Genomic DNA, 16,132 nt, shown 5'->3' on the forward strand with positions numbered 1-16,132 from the left:
AAACATTAGTTACGTTGCAGCGCACATGCAAAATTATCTTTTATATTCAGAATATGGGAATGAAATCTTCGTGTTATTTTTATTAGAAAAACTTCATCTCCATTATAGACGAAGATACAAGATTTGGTATTGCATCAGATTTATATATACTTGTATGGTCAAGTGGTAGTACGAGAAACGGTAGCTATAGCTATTTCAGTCAGATCTGGCTTATGATTTGCTTTGACAGCTCTAGCTAGCTAGGTGGGAACCATCGATCTTAGCAGTGTCATTATTAGCTTACTGTTTTGTGCCCATAATTGGAACCTCGCCAAGGTACCTTATTCCATCGACCATTTCTCATCAAGTCGCAGATTGTGGGCTTCCCTGATTATGATTTTAGAAGCATATATGTATTTCATTCCATAGCTGTTTTACTTTACACTCGTGTTATTGACGTGATCTCCATAATTAATAAAGTTAGCTTCGAATCCCATTGTGCAGAACATAATTTTATAGTGGAGGGAATATCCTAATCTCGCTTTCCCCCTTCCCTACCAATTTTTAATTGCATCAACATAGCATAGATGTTCCTTATAAATTTAGCAAAGGGATATTATTAGATTCCAAAACACACAACAATAACTAATATTTTTTTTTAAAAAAAAAGTCAAATTTAGAATTTAACTTCTATGTGCTTATATTTTTATCCTATCTTAGATGTTATAAGATTAATTTGATAGTTAAAAAAAGAAGGAAGATGAAGAGGTTATATATTGAACTTCCTTCTTAACATTCTAACTAATGACTAACATTTAATGATAAAAAAAATACATTTATAGGACGGGATTATGAACACACAATATAAACTCCAGTAAAAAAAATACTTGTCAATTTAATTTGATGTAGTAAGAGTGTAGTCTTAAAAGGAAAAGGGTTTTGAAGAGAGACAGTAATTAAGAAGGGGGAAGGGCATGAAACTTGGAGATTCCACGTTTTTCTCTTTGGTGGGCAGAGACCCAATCATGCATTGAATACTGGCATGGCCCAACAAATGAAGGGTCCTGATTGATGGAATGGTGGGGCATATCCCAGTAGGGTCATTAAGACTCACCATGGATCTTTCTGTGATGCCAGCAACTGCTCCATTTAAAAGGGCTAAAAGAAAAAGAAAAAAAAAAGAAAAAAGAAAACAGAAGATGGAGAATGATCCACCTGTTTGTCAGTGACATTGTACATTGGTTTGGGCAATAACCAGCAGCCGGACCCCACCACCTGAGCCAACACCTGGAACCGATAAGGTTTTGACCCCACCGTCCTATCACCCCCATCTCTCTCAAAAATCTTAATCATTGATGCAGTAAACCTCGAGATTCATGGCAGAGATTTAGAATCCTTCAGAATGATCAAAAAGCAATGTAATTTTACTACTACTACTATACCACTACCACAACACAACCATTTCTTTTTCTTTTTTTTTACATTAGTCTTGTGGTAACACTGTTTCATCCCTTTTACCGCACGAGCTCTGTGGCCCAGAAAGAGAGAAGGAGAAAAAAGAAAAACAACCCAAATGCCTGTTAGGTAGGAAACTTAGCAAAGTTCATGGAATGGAAGTGATCGAGTCGTTTTCTTCTCTTTTAACATATAAAGCATAAAATTACAAAGCAATTAATTAAAAGGCTATGAGGAGAAAAAATAAAAATTAAAAAGAAAAGAAAAATTGCACAAACAATGATGATAAGATATCGTGTAGTGAAATAACTCAAAGAAAACATTTTTTACCCAAAAAAAAAAAAGAAGAAGCAGGCAGCCAAATACCCAATTGTTAAATAGTGTCATCTGCCAAACCCTAAAAAAACTCTCCTCCTTCCTTATATTAATCACGCCAAAAAATTAATTTTGGGAATAAATAAAACTGAATTTTGAAGATCAACCAAACCTCACGTGTGTTAAACACATCCTTCATCCTTCATCTTTCATCATCAATCACGCTACACCACAAGTAAGAAGAAGAAGAATTTACGGTGATCATCATCACATCACATATGCATACGCATATATCCTCTCTAGGAGTGGTGACTGGAGCTATTATCATGTCGATCATCGGCACCTCCACGATGCGATTGCGAGCCACTCGGCTGAGATTCCGAAACGCCAATAACAGGTCGATAAGGACTAAGCCCTGCAAGCATACTCAAATGTGCTTCATTCATATTATTATTGTGATTATTATTATTACTGCTTCCTCCATGAACAGCACCAATATTCCCAGCAGAACCTAGTTGCTGACTCGGCAACAACGCCATGGGCGTTGGAAAATTCATGAAATGCAAGCCGCTGGACATGGTGCCCCGATACAAAGCACTGTTGTTAACCGGTGGGAAGGTCCACATGGGATCGCCACTCATGACCTGATTCGAGTTTGAATTCGCCACCATCCATATGTTGGCGGCGTGGCTCGCTGGAATAGCGCCTGCACTAGATTGAAGGAGATAGCTTCCCATTTGGTGGTGCTGCTGCTGCGTGGTGGGGGATAGGTCTTGTTGTTCTGTAGTTGGTCTTCTTTTGCGGCTTGGGTCTTCTGTGTTTGTTCTTGTGTCTGAAATGTCTAAGGAAGATGGTAGGCCGTCGCGAAGCTCCGGCTTGGCCTGCTGCTGCAGCATGGTGGTGGTGAGGTTGTTGGATTGTTGGAAATTGACAAGTGTTGATGTGTTGTTGGTGGTGGTGTTGTGTTCGGAGGAAAGGGCTATGCCGGGGAAGAAGGTTCTACGTTGTTGTTGTTGGAGGGAGAAGTTGGGGTTGAAGTAGGAGGACCGGAGCTGGGAGGGGACGGACATGGAGGAGCCGGAGCTGCGGAGGGAGATGTTCAGGGAGGTGAAGTTGGCGGGGATGGTGCCGGTGCCAGTGGCGGCGATCACCGCGGGCTCCGCCTGCTGGAGGAGCCACTCGATGGTTTCGCCGTCCGACTTGTGGCCCAGCTCGCGGGTCAGCTGGAAGACGCGGGCGGCGCAGAGGGCAGGCATTCGGATGCGCCGCCCGCGCCCGTCCACCTTCGTGTGCCGGTCCTTCGTCGAGGTGCGCTTCGGCGGAGGCTTTTTGCTGTTCGCCGCCTCCGCCGAAGCCTCGGCCGCCGAGAGCTGGTTGGATCGGGTGGAATTGGACATGCTCGGTTCCGCGGAGATTGCTAGGGAAGGGTAAGGGGAGGAGGTGGAGCATGACGCGGTTTCTTGGTCTTCTTTCTTCTCAAGTAGCTGGAATGGGAAGTTGTTCTGACGATGGTGGTGCTGGAGATCGTCGCCTCCCTCCATTATCGCATCAAGAGGAAATAGGAAATAAAACTTGTTGGTGTGTGTCTTTGTGTTTTTGAGTATGATTGTGTTTGTATGTGTTTTTGTATGGTGGGTCTTTCTCGTTTTTAAGAGAGGAAGGGATGTGTGTGTAGTTATTTGTTTTGTGTAAGGGAAGGAATTTGCTTTGAAATTGATGGGGTTTAGAAGAGTGAGAGAGGAGATAAGGGAGAGGTGGAAGGGCAAGAGCTTTAAGCAACAAAGATAATGAGTGGGAATTATATGGGTGAGCTTTAAAAAGCATGATTTTTTTCAGCAAAAGAAATTGCTTTCTTCTTCTGTTGATGAGCTTTTTAATTATATTGTGTTGATTTTATTTTTGTTAAATATGGTTTTTAAATCAATGAATCATTTTGGTTACATGGTAAGCTATAGCTTGAACTGGAAGAGGAAAAATCAGGGAATTATTTTTGATTTTGTGTATGGTTTTTGTGAGGAGTAAGGAGTTGGGCTTTTTATTGTGGTTGGACAGGCTCTTTGGTTCAGACTCCACGTGAGGAGCTCTTTTTATCATTCAATCCATGAAGACAATGGTGGCCGGAGTGGGACCCGATCCTAAGTAAAAAAATTGAAAGACCTGGAAAGGAAAGATTATCGAGCGGGTCCCGTCTCATTCAAGTAATCATTTCGTTCCGACTATTTTTTTCTTCAAAATTATTAATTGAGATAAAATTTAAAATAATCTATGACTTATAAATTAAAAGTCATAAACCGTATTATCATTTTTTATTTTTCATTAAAGTAGTAAAATAATTTAAGACTTTAATTTTTTTTCAATATAACTTAACTTTTAAATTTTAAGTATTTTAATTTTTTTAAAAGTCATAATTTATAACTTCAGTATTTTATTTTAATTATTAAATAATTAATGTATGTTTTATTTAATATTTTTTATATTTTGTATGTTGTTTTATTTAATTTATTTTTTATATTTTTTTTTGTTAATGTTAAGGACTATTATTTGTTTTTAAAAGTAAAATAATAATACAAAAATTTAAATTTAAATAAAAATATTAAAGTGTACAATATATATTTGTTTAACAAAAATATTAAGATACTTTCTTATCAATATCAACAAATAATATTAACTTATAATTTATTAAATTATATTAATTTTTTTAAAAAAATTAATTAATTATTACAATTATCATTAAATAAATTAATAATTTCATACACTAGTATTAATTAATGTTTAATATCGTCAAATATATGAATTCTATTTTGAAAGAAGTTTCGAGCATTATTTATTATTGTCTTAGAAAAAAAATAAAAATCATAATATAATTTATGACTTTCAATTAATAAGTTATTTTATGACTTATTTCTTTGTAAATATTAATTTAAATTTTATCTCATTTGATAATTTTTAAAAAAAATACCGCCTTATTCTGGTTTTGCCTTCGGCCTTTGCCCTTTTGTTCTGCACCTTTGCTGGGGAACTCTGGGAGTCCTCAATCCACCCTTTGCCTTTCCTATGGGCCTAATTAGAGTGCTTATCTTTTTGTTTCCCTTAGTTTCACATCAATTACAACCCCTTTGTTATCATCATTAACACTTATCATTCGATCTAATGCTTACAAACCCATCTTGGACCCTAGCAACTCATTTTAAAGCATCCCATGGATTATCCAAAATTAGTATCATACTCATTACTTTTTACCCTTTGGGTATGCTTAGTTGTCTATTATAAAATGCCTTAATAGGCATCTTTACATGACTATTCCTTTCTCAATTGAACTTCTAATCCAAACAAACAAATAGCGTTTTCCAATTGAGAATCATTATAGCTAGCAATTAGAATTGAAACACCACAATATGCGTAAGATCTTTCAAGGATTTAAGGGAAAAGGACAACATATATGCATGAGGAATTTTGTAGTCACTCAACACACATGCTATTGCGGGTTATCATCTTTACCCTTAGGACCACAAAGTGGCACATGGAAATGGATCTAAATCCTTGTAAAGTTTCAGAGAGAACAAGCAGTCACTATGTTTGTTTATATGAGAGGTCGATTTCATCATTTTTCTATTGGTTAGGACTCCTTAATTTTATGATGGGGGTTTCGTTCCCCTCAAGTTGAGGCTGACACTGTTCCTTTTACGCTAACGTGACCCAACTTCCACAGAACCCAATTTCGTTTTCCTTGCATTTATGAAGAGGCTATAGTTTCTTGTTATAGAACTTGGCATTGATCCCTAAACTAGCTATAGGGAAAATAATAAAATAATTAAACTAAAGTGACACTTCAAGTCTGTGTGTGACATTTATATGATGGAAACAAATGAGGCTAACACCAACAAAGTAGTATTGATTTATTGAGCATGACAGTGAATCATGAAACTCTCGACTCTCCGGGAATGTAGATAAGCTTTTTCCTTTTTTCCATTTTAGTTTCCTCGCAGTTCTTCTTCTTGCAAGTTACATGAGGAAATAGTTTTTTTTTTTTTTTTTAACTTTGAATTTTGAAGTGAGAGTAAAATTTGAATTGTACTTTAGTTAGTCTTAGATAGTGAAGTTGCTTGATCAGTTATTATCACATGCAAGAGCAACTATTGGATAACGACAAACAAGACCTTCCCTTTCAGACAGAAAATGAAAAAAATAGGGCAATTTTTTGGTTTTTGCATTGCATATAATCACCAAGTAATTAATTTATTGTGACGTAGCTACAGAAGTAAACAAGCATAACAATTCAACGCAAAATCCAATTAACCGCTGCGTTCTTTTTACTTTTCACGACAGTAATTTCTCAATATGAAATCCACTTTGTTTGACCCATAGCATGTTAACGATTAAAATATAGTAAAAATTGAAGCACCGTAATAATACATGATCACTAATATATTCATACATAAAACTTTTATAATAATTTATCCACGCTTATTTTTCTAAGCTATCTTATCATATAGGAATATATCTTTTCTTCTATCCCTGTCTCTCTCTTGGATATAAAAACTAATGCACTTACAATCTTGTTAGACATAACAAATACTATAATAACATGCTTATTATGGCCTCTTTCAAATTACAGAATATCGACCTCCCACCTACTTTCTTTCCCACTCTCTTTTTTCTTTTTCTTTTTTTTTTTTAAAGAAACTGGAAATCCAAATAAATGTGCAACTTAATTCCAATAATTTTAGGACACAATAGAAAGCGCCCACGTGAGATTCCTCAGCTTTTTTACTCCACACATGTAAAAGCTCTTGTCGCAAAATTACATGCCAAGAAAGGCAAAGACTAACGTACCGACAAGTTGACAAAATTTTAAACGCTCTCTTCAGTCCTTGATAACGACTCTAAACTCAATAGTAAAATCAAACATATAACATGTTTTAACCTAGATAAAAGAAAATGCATGCCCTATATAAATGCACCTACTGACATACACTCTACAATTTTGTTGTCTCAAATTAAAAGTAAAATCTCATTTCTTTCCTAATATATATTTTTCTTACAGTTTTACACTTTTAAGAAAATAGTTTCTGCAGCTTTCAAAAAAGAAAAAAAAAGTTTCCGCGTACGGTTGAGTTGTTGAATTCATTTTTTTAAATATTTATTAATTATTCAATAGCATTTTCTTATGTTTCATAGTGTACGGTTAAAAAAATACCATTTGTTACAAAAAATTAAAAGATATTATAAAAATGTTTAAAGAATTCCACGTTCTCCACGTACATGAAACAATGAAGGATAACTCATGAGACACATGAAACAACTAATTATATATATTATTCTCACACCTTAATATTGTAAGTGTATAGAGTTTTTGACATGGATAGTTAATCTATGCTTAATAATTAGTGAATTACTCTATCAGTTAATCATATTCATCGTTTAATTAATCCTATATTCTTGTTTGAAAAATATTTAGCTAATCCCTAACCAAGAATAAAAGCAATTTAACATTCCTGTTGTCAGTCAAATTGAAACGGATATTGGTATTACGTAAAACGATGGACTAAAATGTACGTGTTGTGTCCTGTCCACGAGGGTTTTGCAGACCTGCGTTGGAAGCAGAGAAGTGGACCAGGTAGATATTAAAACTGTTGCTGCCCTTTCTAATTACCACATATACATGCCTTGCTACTTATGTTTGTCATGTTGAAAATGACAGCTTACCCTCCACAAAATCAACATATATTTTGTAATAATGTAGCATGGTAAGTTAAAAAAAGACTTGAGATAAAACAAAATATACCCAACTATGATCTTTTGGTTTTATATAAATATCAAAATTAATTGTATTTAAACATAATTAAACCATTCTTGTAAAATTAAATAATCAATATTTACTTTTAATCTTTTATCATAACCCAAACTCGTCCATATATCTAGTGGAACCAAATTAACTGTAATTTCCTAATAAATTGGAGAAGGAAGCTTGCGAGTTACAACAGTATCAAACTCAAAGGTCAATGCATGTTTGGTCCCACTCGGGCTTGAGTTACCATAGCCCAACCGTAACTTGACATATCTATTTGAATTTTGAATAGAATTTAACCCTAAGTTTAATCAAATCAGCATATTATAACCTTATAGAGATAGGGTAGATTAATAGGAATTGATGGGGAAGGATATAGGATAGTGACACTAGCTAGAGCAATTAATTGGTATTTTTGTGTTTGGCGGTTGCTGTCATTCACATTTCAAAGAGGACTTGGATTCCACTATCTATCTAGTTCTTTCTTGTCACCATAATTCACGACTAAATAAAATATCTTTTCTCCCCGCCAAAACTTCTACGTCACACCATTCTTCCACTTCATTAATTATACCTAATTAATAAAATAACTGCTGTAAAGCATGCGTCGTAATTCACATAATTTATCTAAGTACATTTTCCCACTTTTGATTCTGGCTGTCTAAGTGCATAAAATTAAGTTGAATTAAACAAATTCGAAGTGAAACTATTGTTATTCCTCTATAATCGAATACATTATAATATGCGTATGTTCTCTCACCAATTATTATTATCTTGTGACTGAACGAGGAATAATAAGCGGACTAGCTAGCTAGAAAGGTAAAACAACGTCTAGTGATCATAATTATTTTATGAGAAGAAATGAAACAATGGGCGATACATATTTGGCTAATTTTATGAACACGAGTTGGATGCTAATTAATTAAAAATAATAAGGTACATACATTTAGCTGTATCTAGGATCATATCCAATTATTAATGTACAGTACAAAGATAATGCTACTGAGATGCAGACAAAAGGAAATCATATAATATATAGTATATTTATCTTAATTAGTTGGCAATGACGTTTGACAACAATTTGGTGAGCATCTGAAGCCTTATGTGATGGGATTGGCTAAGGCTAAGTGCCTCTTTAGTTTGGACAGTTGGAATCTTGGTGTTCATGGAGCTGAGACTGAGAGTACACAGAAACACTCACTGCTGATGATAGTATCTACCCATCCTTATGTTGTGGCAACTACGTTTACCCAAAAACAATTGATGGCAGCAGCAGTAAAATAAGGTTAATCATAGATCGACATCTACCAACTTCTTTCAGAATTAATTTTGCTCAATTTAATCTACAATAATGTTTTATTTGAGTTTCATCAATTTAATTGTAAAAAAAATCGATAAATTAATTCTAATTTTTTATAGTTTAAAAACTAATTTATACTCTATTAATTAAAGTTTAATATAACCTTTAAAATGTAAATAAATATTAATTATAAAATTGAAAATGTATAAATGTTTATTTTGAAAATTTTAATAAGCCTAGATATTAAGATAAATAATGTCATTTAATTTTTATATATAAATTTGTCAGATTTATATATAAATTTTATATATCTAACGATATAAAGTATATCTTTATTGTGAAAAAAATTAGATCAAACAAATGTATATGGACAATCAAGATTGAAATATAGTCAGTGCATGACCATTTTAAAAATTCATATATATATATATGAAATGAGTGCTTGTAGCAGAGAATGAGAGGAAGAAATATAAATCATACGATCATAATTTATATATAGATCTGGATTAAATTAGAAAGTAATGTGATCATTGAATAATTTTTAATTTTTATCACCTACATATGTTTTATTTTGTACAACAACAATAGCAAAATTAGAACCTAATTTCTGATGCATTTACCTTTTCTCCATTAGGCCAACCTTAGTGTTTACCCCTGTATGATCATATGATTTGAATTTACTCGTCTTATTAAATAAATATTTTTCTCACTAGATATGTCAAGAACAAATCAATTGGATTCTGATGAACCAGATCTCCTGTTTTGCAAATGTGCAAAATTCAATTTTGAGAAAAATAAATAAATTATTTTGTCTAAAGTCCATACATAACCCATTAAAAGGTATAAACAACACATTTTGTTGTAATTGGCTTACATCAACCAAATAATAGCAAAAGTTACAATATATATATATATATATATATATATATATATATATATATATATATATATATTAAGTGTATTTAAATAACTTCAAAAATATTTTTATGCCCCTCCCTTATAAAATTTGTTGGAAAGTAATACTTGAAAATTACAACTTTAGTTTACATGTAATATGATGTGATAAGAAAAAAAAAGAAAAAAGAAAAATAAATTATATATATATATATATATATATATTAATATATTAAATATGCATATATAATATTAAACTTTTTTGTATATTTTTTAATAAATTATGTTTTTTCCTTGTCCCTCAAATTAATTTTTTTTATTTCGTCATTAAAGACACATATTAGTGTAATATACACAAATTGATATTATTATTGCCATCCACACTCTATAAGCATGTGTCTTCTTTAATATATGTATCTTATCTAATTTATTATTTTTATGTGTAAATATATTTTTAAAATAAAAATAATAATTATACTTTACAACATTATTTTTATATATAGACAATGTATATCTAAAATTTAAATTCAAGTCATATAGTTAAACTCTAATAATTTCGTGTTAGTTGATTTATATTCAATTATAATCTACTTCACACTTTAAACACTTTTATGTAAGTATATGTATTTTTTTTTATTATTTAAACCAAATAAAAGTATCAAATGGATGAGAGATGTTTATAAATTATTTTTAAAAATAAAAATGGGTGTGGAGAAAAAATGAAGGTCATATCACTTTCTTTATTAGCATTTTGCCTGCCGCTATTGGGCACTTTCATGAAAAGTAGCGCCCAGTGAATCCAATAGAAAGGGGTAAATTAGTAAATCACTTCACATCGTACCTCATAGCATGCCGCGTGGCATCCACTCTCAAGGCATGGCATTGACATATCATTTCATTTCTGTCATTACCCAATTTCCACTACTTTATTTCTTTGTTTTTCTATATATTCTTGGTGTAAATGTAATTCTCCAATCAAATGAATAAACATAAGTTATAAGTTAGATGATTGCACTTACTCTGGGACCATTTATTGGTTAATTGTATTGATCAACATATTTTCTTCTAAGAATTGTCCTACTCCCCATCATTTTTATAAAAAAATAAGTGATAGTTACTAAGAATTGTGTTGATCATGTTTTTTATAATAAGAATTGATGATAATTTCGTAAAAAAAGCACTGAAGATAATATTTACTAAGAGTTAGTTTTCCAACAAAAAAAAATACTTCTGAAAATTTGTTAAAATTTTTAAATAATTAGCGTAATTATTCATGATATTATTTTTATCATGCACAAACCTTTTAATATATATAACGCTAATATACTTTTGTTAATATAACTTTCTCCCGTTCTTTAATTATATTATTATAAAGAAAGAGAAGTTAATTAGAATAGTATTACAAATGGGGAAAATATTAAAAATAATCATTTAATTATATTAAACCTCGTAGAATATTAAAATAATTCGCACTTTGTTTTAACTAATTTGTAGACTTTAACTGTTCTTAAACTATCTTCTTTTGATTAACTTTTGTCGTTGATTAGAGTCATTATTTATGTGAAGAATTCTGAACTCTGCTTTTAGACAATTTAGGCGCTTTATATATCAACTTGGTTTCAATTTCAATTTTTCCTATTTTTTATAACTTCCAAAATTAATACCATCATTCAATCCAGCAAAACCAAAAGGCCAATAAAAATAAAATCTCTTTGAATTTTTTTAGACCATTTTTTTTATGACTGGTTGGTTCATTTTGGTTTTCCGTTGGTATTTTTAAAACCAAACTAATGCAAACCTAACTAATAATTTTAATGTACTTGTACATTTTACATTATACCCTATGCGTTTTATTTCAACTTTCATCATATCTCATGGTAATTGAGAAAATGCGACAAATAATTAAAATTACATAAATAGAATTTAATTATTATGCACTGTCAATGTAAACAAATTATACTATCAAATAATCAAAATAAATTATTAATATAATTATTATAAAATTTAATAAACTTGTTGTTCTAACTATTCAATCTAAAAAAAACTATATACTAATCCAAAATTGATGAAATTACATCAAAATTTTTAAAATTATTATTTTGAATCATTGTTTTGCATAACTAATCGATTTGGATCCATTTTCGATTGATGTTTACAACAAAAACTTATACAAACCGAAATGATATTCTTTAATTTACATTTATTATTAGAGAGAGAAAAACTCCTCATTAATAATATAAAATAATATTATATTATTATCCAATTACAAATTACACTATGATAAAATTATTAATTTTATAATAATTATATTAAAAGCATCATAAAATTAGTTTTTAAAAGTTTGAATAAGTGATTAACAATAAATCATGCATTTTGACATGAAAAATTTCTAAGAACTGGGTCATCTAGATTTCGATCAAGTAAAACCAAGAAATGATTCAGCTTTCTAATCGGACTGGCCTAGAAATTAAACAACGTCGCCTCAACTGATCTAGGTCACGTCATGAACAACAAATCTATAGACAGCACTTACGGTGTGTGGTGTACTAGTGAATCATCTGGTATTAATTACTTGGTACGTAATTGGTATTACTAGTACTCGATTGTTTGCTTGAAAGGAACAAGTTTAAAAAATAACCGTTACTTTTCATTCTTATTATTTGATTTGTTAGAGAAAAGAGAATATATATAAAAGATTGGCTTGTATATATTCATTTAAGACCATAATGAGATAATTGAATTTATAATATCGAGTCTCATACATTTGGCTCATCGCATTCTATATATAATTGCTTGTCTCATATGAACAATCAAGATCTAAATGTTTTTAGCCGTGACTCAAAAGTAAAATTTTAGAGGTGCAGGAGATAGACTCATTAATCCTAAGAGACTTTATCTAGTGAAAGTGTTAGGTTTGCAAGCTATAAGAGTGTGTAAGAATACTATACAACAAAAAATTTTACTCGATTTTTGTGAAAAACATCATTTTAAGGAAGTAGTTTACCCATGTCACTCAATTGCAAATTTTTGAGACAGAAATTTTCTGTCCATTGTTTTTTTTAGAAAAAAAAAAGAAGAGAGAATGAGAGAAAAAGAGAAATACACGTCATTAAAAATAATGTGTTATCCTAAGAAAAAGATTAACATCAAACATTACTTAAACTAATTTCAACCATTGAATGATAGAACTGCATACTATGCAATTTTGTTTTGTCCATTGCAGTTTTTCTTTAAACTCCAGAAGATAATTTCTTTAAATTAAGTCAAACGTACCAAAGAGGCAAAATGAAATAGTACTGTATCAGTCCACGTAAGAGCATCTTATCCGAAGAGTATAGAAAGGTCCAATGAAACAGCAAAGCATCTATGCAAAAGCGCCGAATTGAAAGTTATCCCGTCAAATTGTTAAATAGGCCAATATTGAAAATTTCGGACATAAAATCCAAGAGAATCAATAATACATATTTGCTTAGAACATCTAAAATCTATTATTTAGATGAGTTGTTTTTCATCATTTTTGGAATTTTATAATTTCACATAAATTTAAATATTTTATATAAAATTTACTCAAATATATAAAATTATTAAAGTGAGTGACTAATTTAATTTTGTAGGTCTTACAATACTTAAAAAATATTTTTATTAATGATATAAATTTTTTAAACAACAATTACTTATATAAGTAATGTCAAATCATTTATTTTGGTGGGGAAAGAAGTTAAGCAAAATTGTTTTTTAAAGTTAAATACCTCATGTAAATACTCTTATTAAAGATGTTTTTATATAAGTTGTTTATGATAATTTTGTGGGTCTTATAATTTCATATAAATTTTAGTATTTTAAACAAAAATTCACCTCAATACTAAAATTATTAATATAAGTGCTTAAATTAGTTTTATGGATCTTATTATGTTTTTGAAAATATTTTATTTATGATAGGTTTAATTATCCATTTAGTTCTTATAGTTTTCAAACTTATTCTCTTTTAATCCCTATCGTTAATAAGTAGATTTTATAGTTCATGAAGTTTACATTTTAATTTTCAAAATGTCTTTATCGCTAAAAAAAATTTAATTTCATGAATTAAATATTTTTAATGACAATGACCTTTTAGGGATTAAAATATAAACTTTAGGAAAAAAAAATTCATTTATTAAATTTTAGGGATTAAAACATCTACTTATTAACTATAGGAACTAAAAAGTTAATTTTAAAAACTCTAAAAACTAAATATATAATTACACCTTTATGTAAGCAACAATGCTTATATAAGCAATTTCACCTCTCATATGTTTCATTAAAACAAAAACTTAAGTAATGTTATTTAAAGTTAAACTATTCATGTAAATACTATATTTGAAATTCTCTAATAAAATGCTATCCGCGGGTAATTGGATAATTAAGTTTTGCCGAATTTTTTTTTAAAAAAAATCAGAAAATTAAGTCATCCTTTCCCGAAGAACCAAACTGTTGAGTTTATAATATACTAATAATTATGTTAAATCATTGAGCATAATTTTCAGTTGCCAATGCACATAAATTTATGGGAAAAAATCTTAGTTGAATTTTTACGGAACGCGTCTTTGAAAATGAGTTATAAATATTAAGTCTAACTAAATCTAATCTAATAATAGATTAAAAAAAATTAAATTTGTAAAAATACTTTGTAATTAACGACTGCTATATGCCACACATATATACAGTAAAAAAGTAATATTTTTCACTGGTTCTAATATGCTATATCTCGCGTGCAGGTTTTTTTTTTTTTTTTTAATTTTTAAGAAGTCATGACATGAATTAACGACTTCATAAAGTTGAAACAAAAGTCTATTTTAAATACTAAAAAAATTGAAACGTACACACACACACACACACACACACACACACACACACACACACACACACACACACACACACACACACACACACACACACACACACACACACACACACACACACACACACACACACACACACACACACACACACACACACACACACACACACACACACACACACACACACACACACACACACACACACACACACACATATCAGCGCATGTAAAAGGAAGATTTGTGTCAGTAATATCAGCGCATGTAAAAGGAAGATTTGTGTCAGTAATATAATAGAATTTTTAAAAGGGTACCATCTCAGTAATTAGTTTTAAAAGAACCAGCGATTCAACGTGGTGAAGACTGAGGAAATGTCAAAAGTATTAGTGGCTGCAAAAAGGTCTCATAAGGATGGTCAACGATTAATATTTACCGAAAGCATTCACATTCACTACATTTTGGAATGATTAATGAGTTAGCTATAGCTCAGCTCGTGGCGTTGGAACAATCATACATGCATGTTAAAAGTAGTGTTGCATAGTGTGTTGTTGTTTATAATTTCTCTTGCTTGGATCAATGCATGCTGCCCTAAACTCTAGCCAGCGACTACTTTTCTTTGGCCTTAACCTCTTTTTTTTTTTAATGGTGCCATCCTCCAATTCATAAGAAAAAATATAATTTAACTAATTTAAAATTCGATCAAATCAAAAATTATTTTTATCAAAGATTAAATTTAAATAATATCTAAACTATTAAAATTTAACTTTAATACATTAACCATATTTGTGCTCAATCACTTAATTTTTCTTTCGCCTTCATGAAGAAAAAAATTGCAGAGTATGCAGATGGATGATTCTTTAGTTAGAAGCTCTCCGCTGTTTGTGGCTGCGCAGATTATTGTTTTTTAAAATAAAAAAACAATCAGGTTGATTTTTTGTGGGGTAATTAATTGATATTGTAAATGTTTGGTCCTGCTTGTCATCAAAGTTAGGAACGCTTTTTCTTGGTCAGTGGTGTATTAACCATCCCAATGCTTGATGGATTATTGTGTTTGCTAATTTTTCCCTCTTCTGCTCTTTACTTTATCCTTGTATTAAGATCTGAAGTACTCTTTATACTCTCCTTAATTAATACTATACTCTTAATCTCACCAACATAATAAGGTAATATATGCATGCGATCCCTAAAAGAAAAAAGGTAATACATGCGATTATGTGTGGTAGGACCATGATCATTGGTGACGGGTTTGAGAGTCATGTGTTTATTAATTTATTTCATGGGTTTAAACAGAGAAGTAAACGACCTTCATTATGAAATTAAACCTCAAATCCTGAAAAATATAACTACGATTAACTCTTTTATTGCATTGTGACGATGTTCTTGAGTTACAATTTTTGGTGGGCATTATTAGTGCACACTCTTACATTAACTTGTTGCATGGTAGAGATGAATTAATTTATTAATTCATTTTAATGTTTGTTCAAAAGCTTGATCCTCAATTCAAAATTAAAAAGAAGAAGAAAAAAGTAAAAAAAAAAAGTTTGATCCTCAGCTATATATTAAGCC

General features: G+C 30.7%; 1 protein-coding gene across 1 annotated transcript; it reads right to left on the reverse strand.

Annotated features, from left to right (window-relative positions):
- Window positions 1-854: 854 nt before the first annotated feature.
- LOC114392024 (transcription factor TCP14-like) lies at window positions 855-3,698 on the reverse strand. Its single transcript, XM_028353064.1, has one exon. It carries the CDS (start codon window positions 3,288-3,290, stop codon window positions 2,049-2,051), a length of 1,242 nt encoding a protein of 413 aa, XP_028208865.1. The 5' UTR covers window positions 3,291-3,698; the 3' UTR covers window positions 855-2,048.
- Between the last annotated feature and the right edge of the window lie 12,434 nt (window positions 3,699-16,132).

This window comes from Glycine soja, chromosome 17 (genome assembly GCF_004193775.1).
Source record: "Glycine soja cultivar W05 chromosome 17, ASM419377v2, whole genome shotgun sequence".
NCBI classification, from domain to species: domain Eukaryota; kingdom Viridiplantae; phylum Streptophyta; class Magnoliopsida; order Fabales; family Fabaceae; genus Glycine; species Glycine soja.

Bases quoted from the DNA above. Each gene is read 5' to 3' on its own strand.
- LOC114392024 (XM_028353064.1), bottom strand. From the start codon at position 3,290: ATGGAGGGAGGCGACGATCTCCAGCACCACCATCGTCAGAACAACTTC.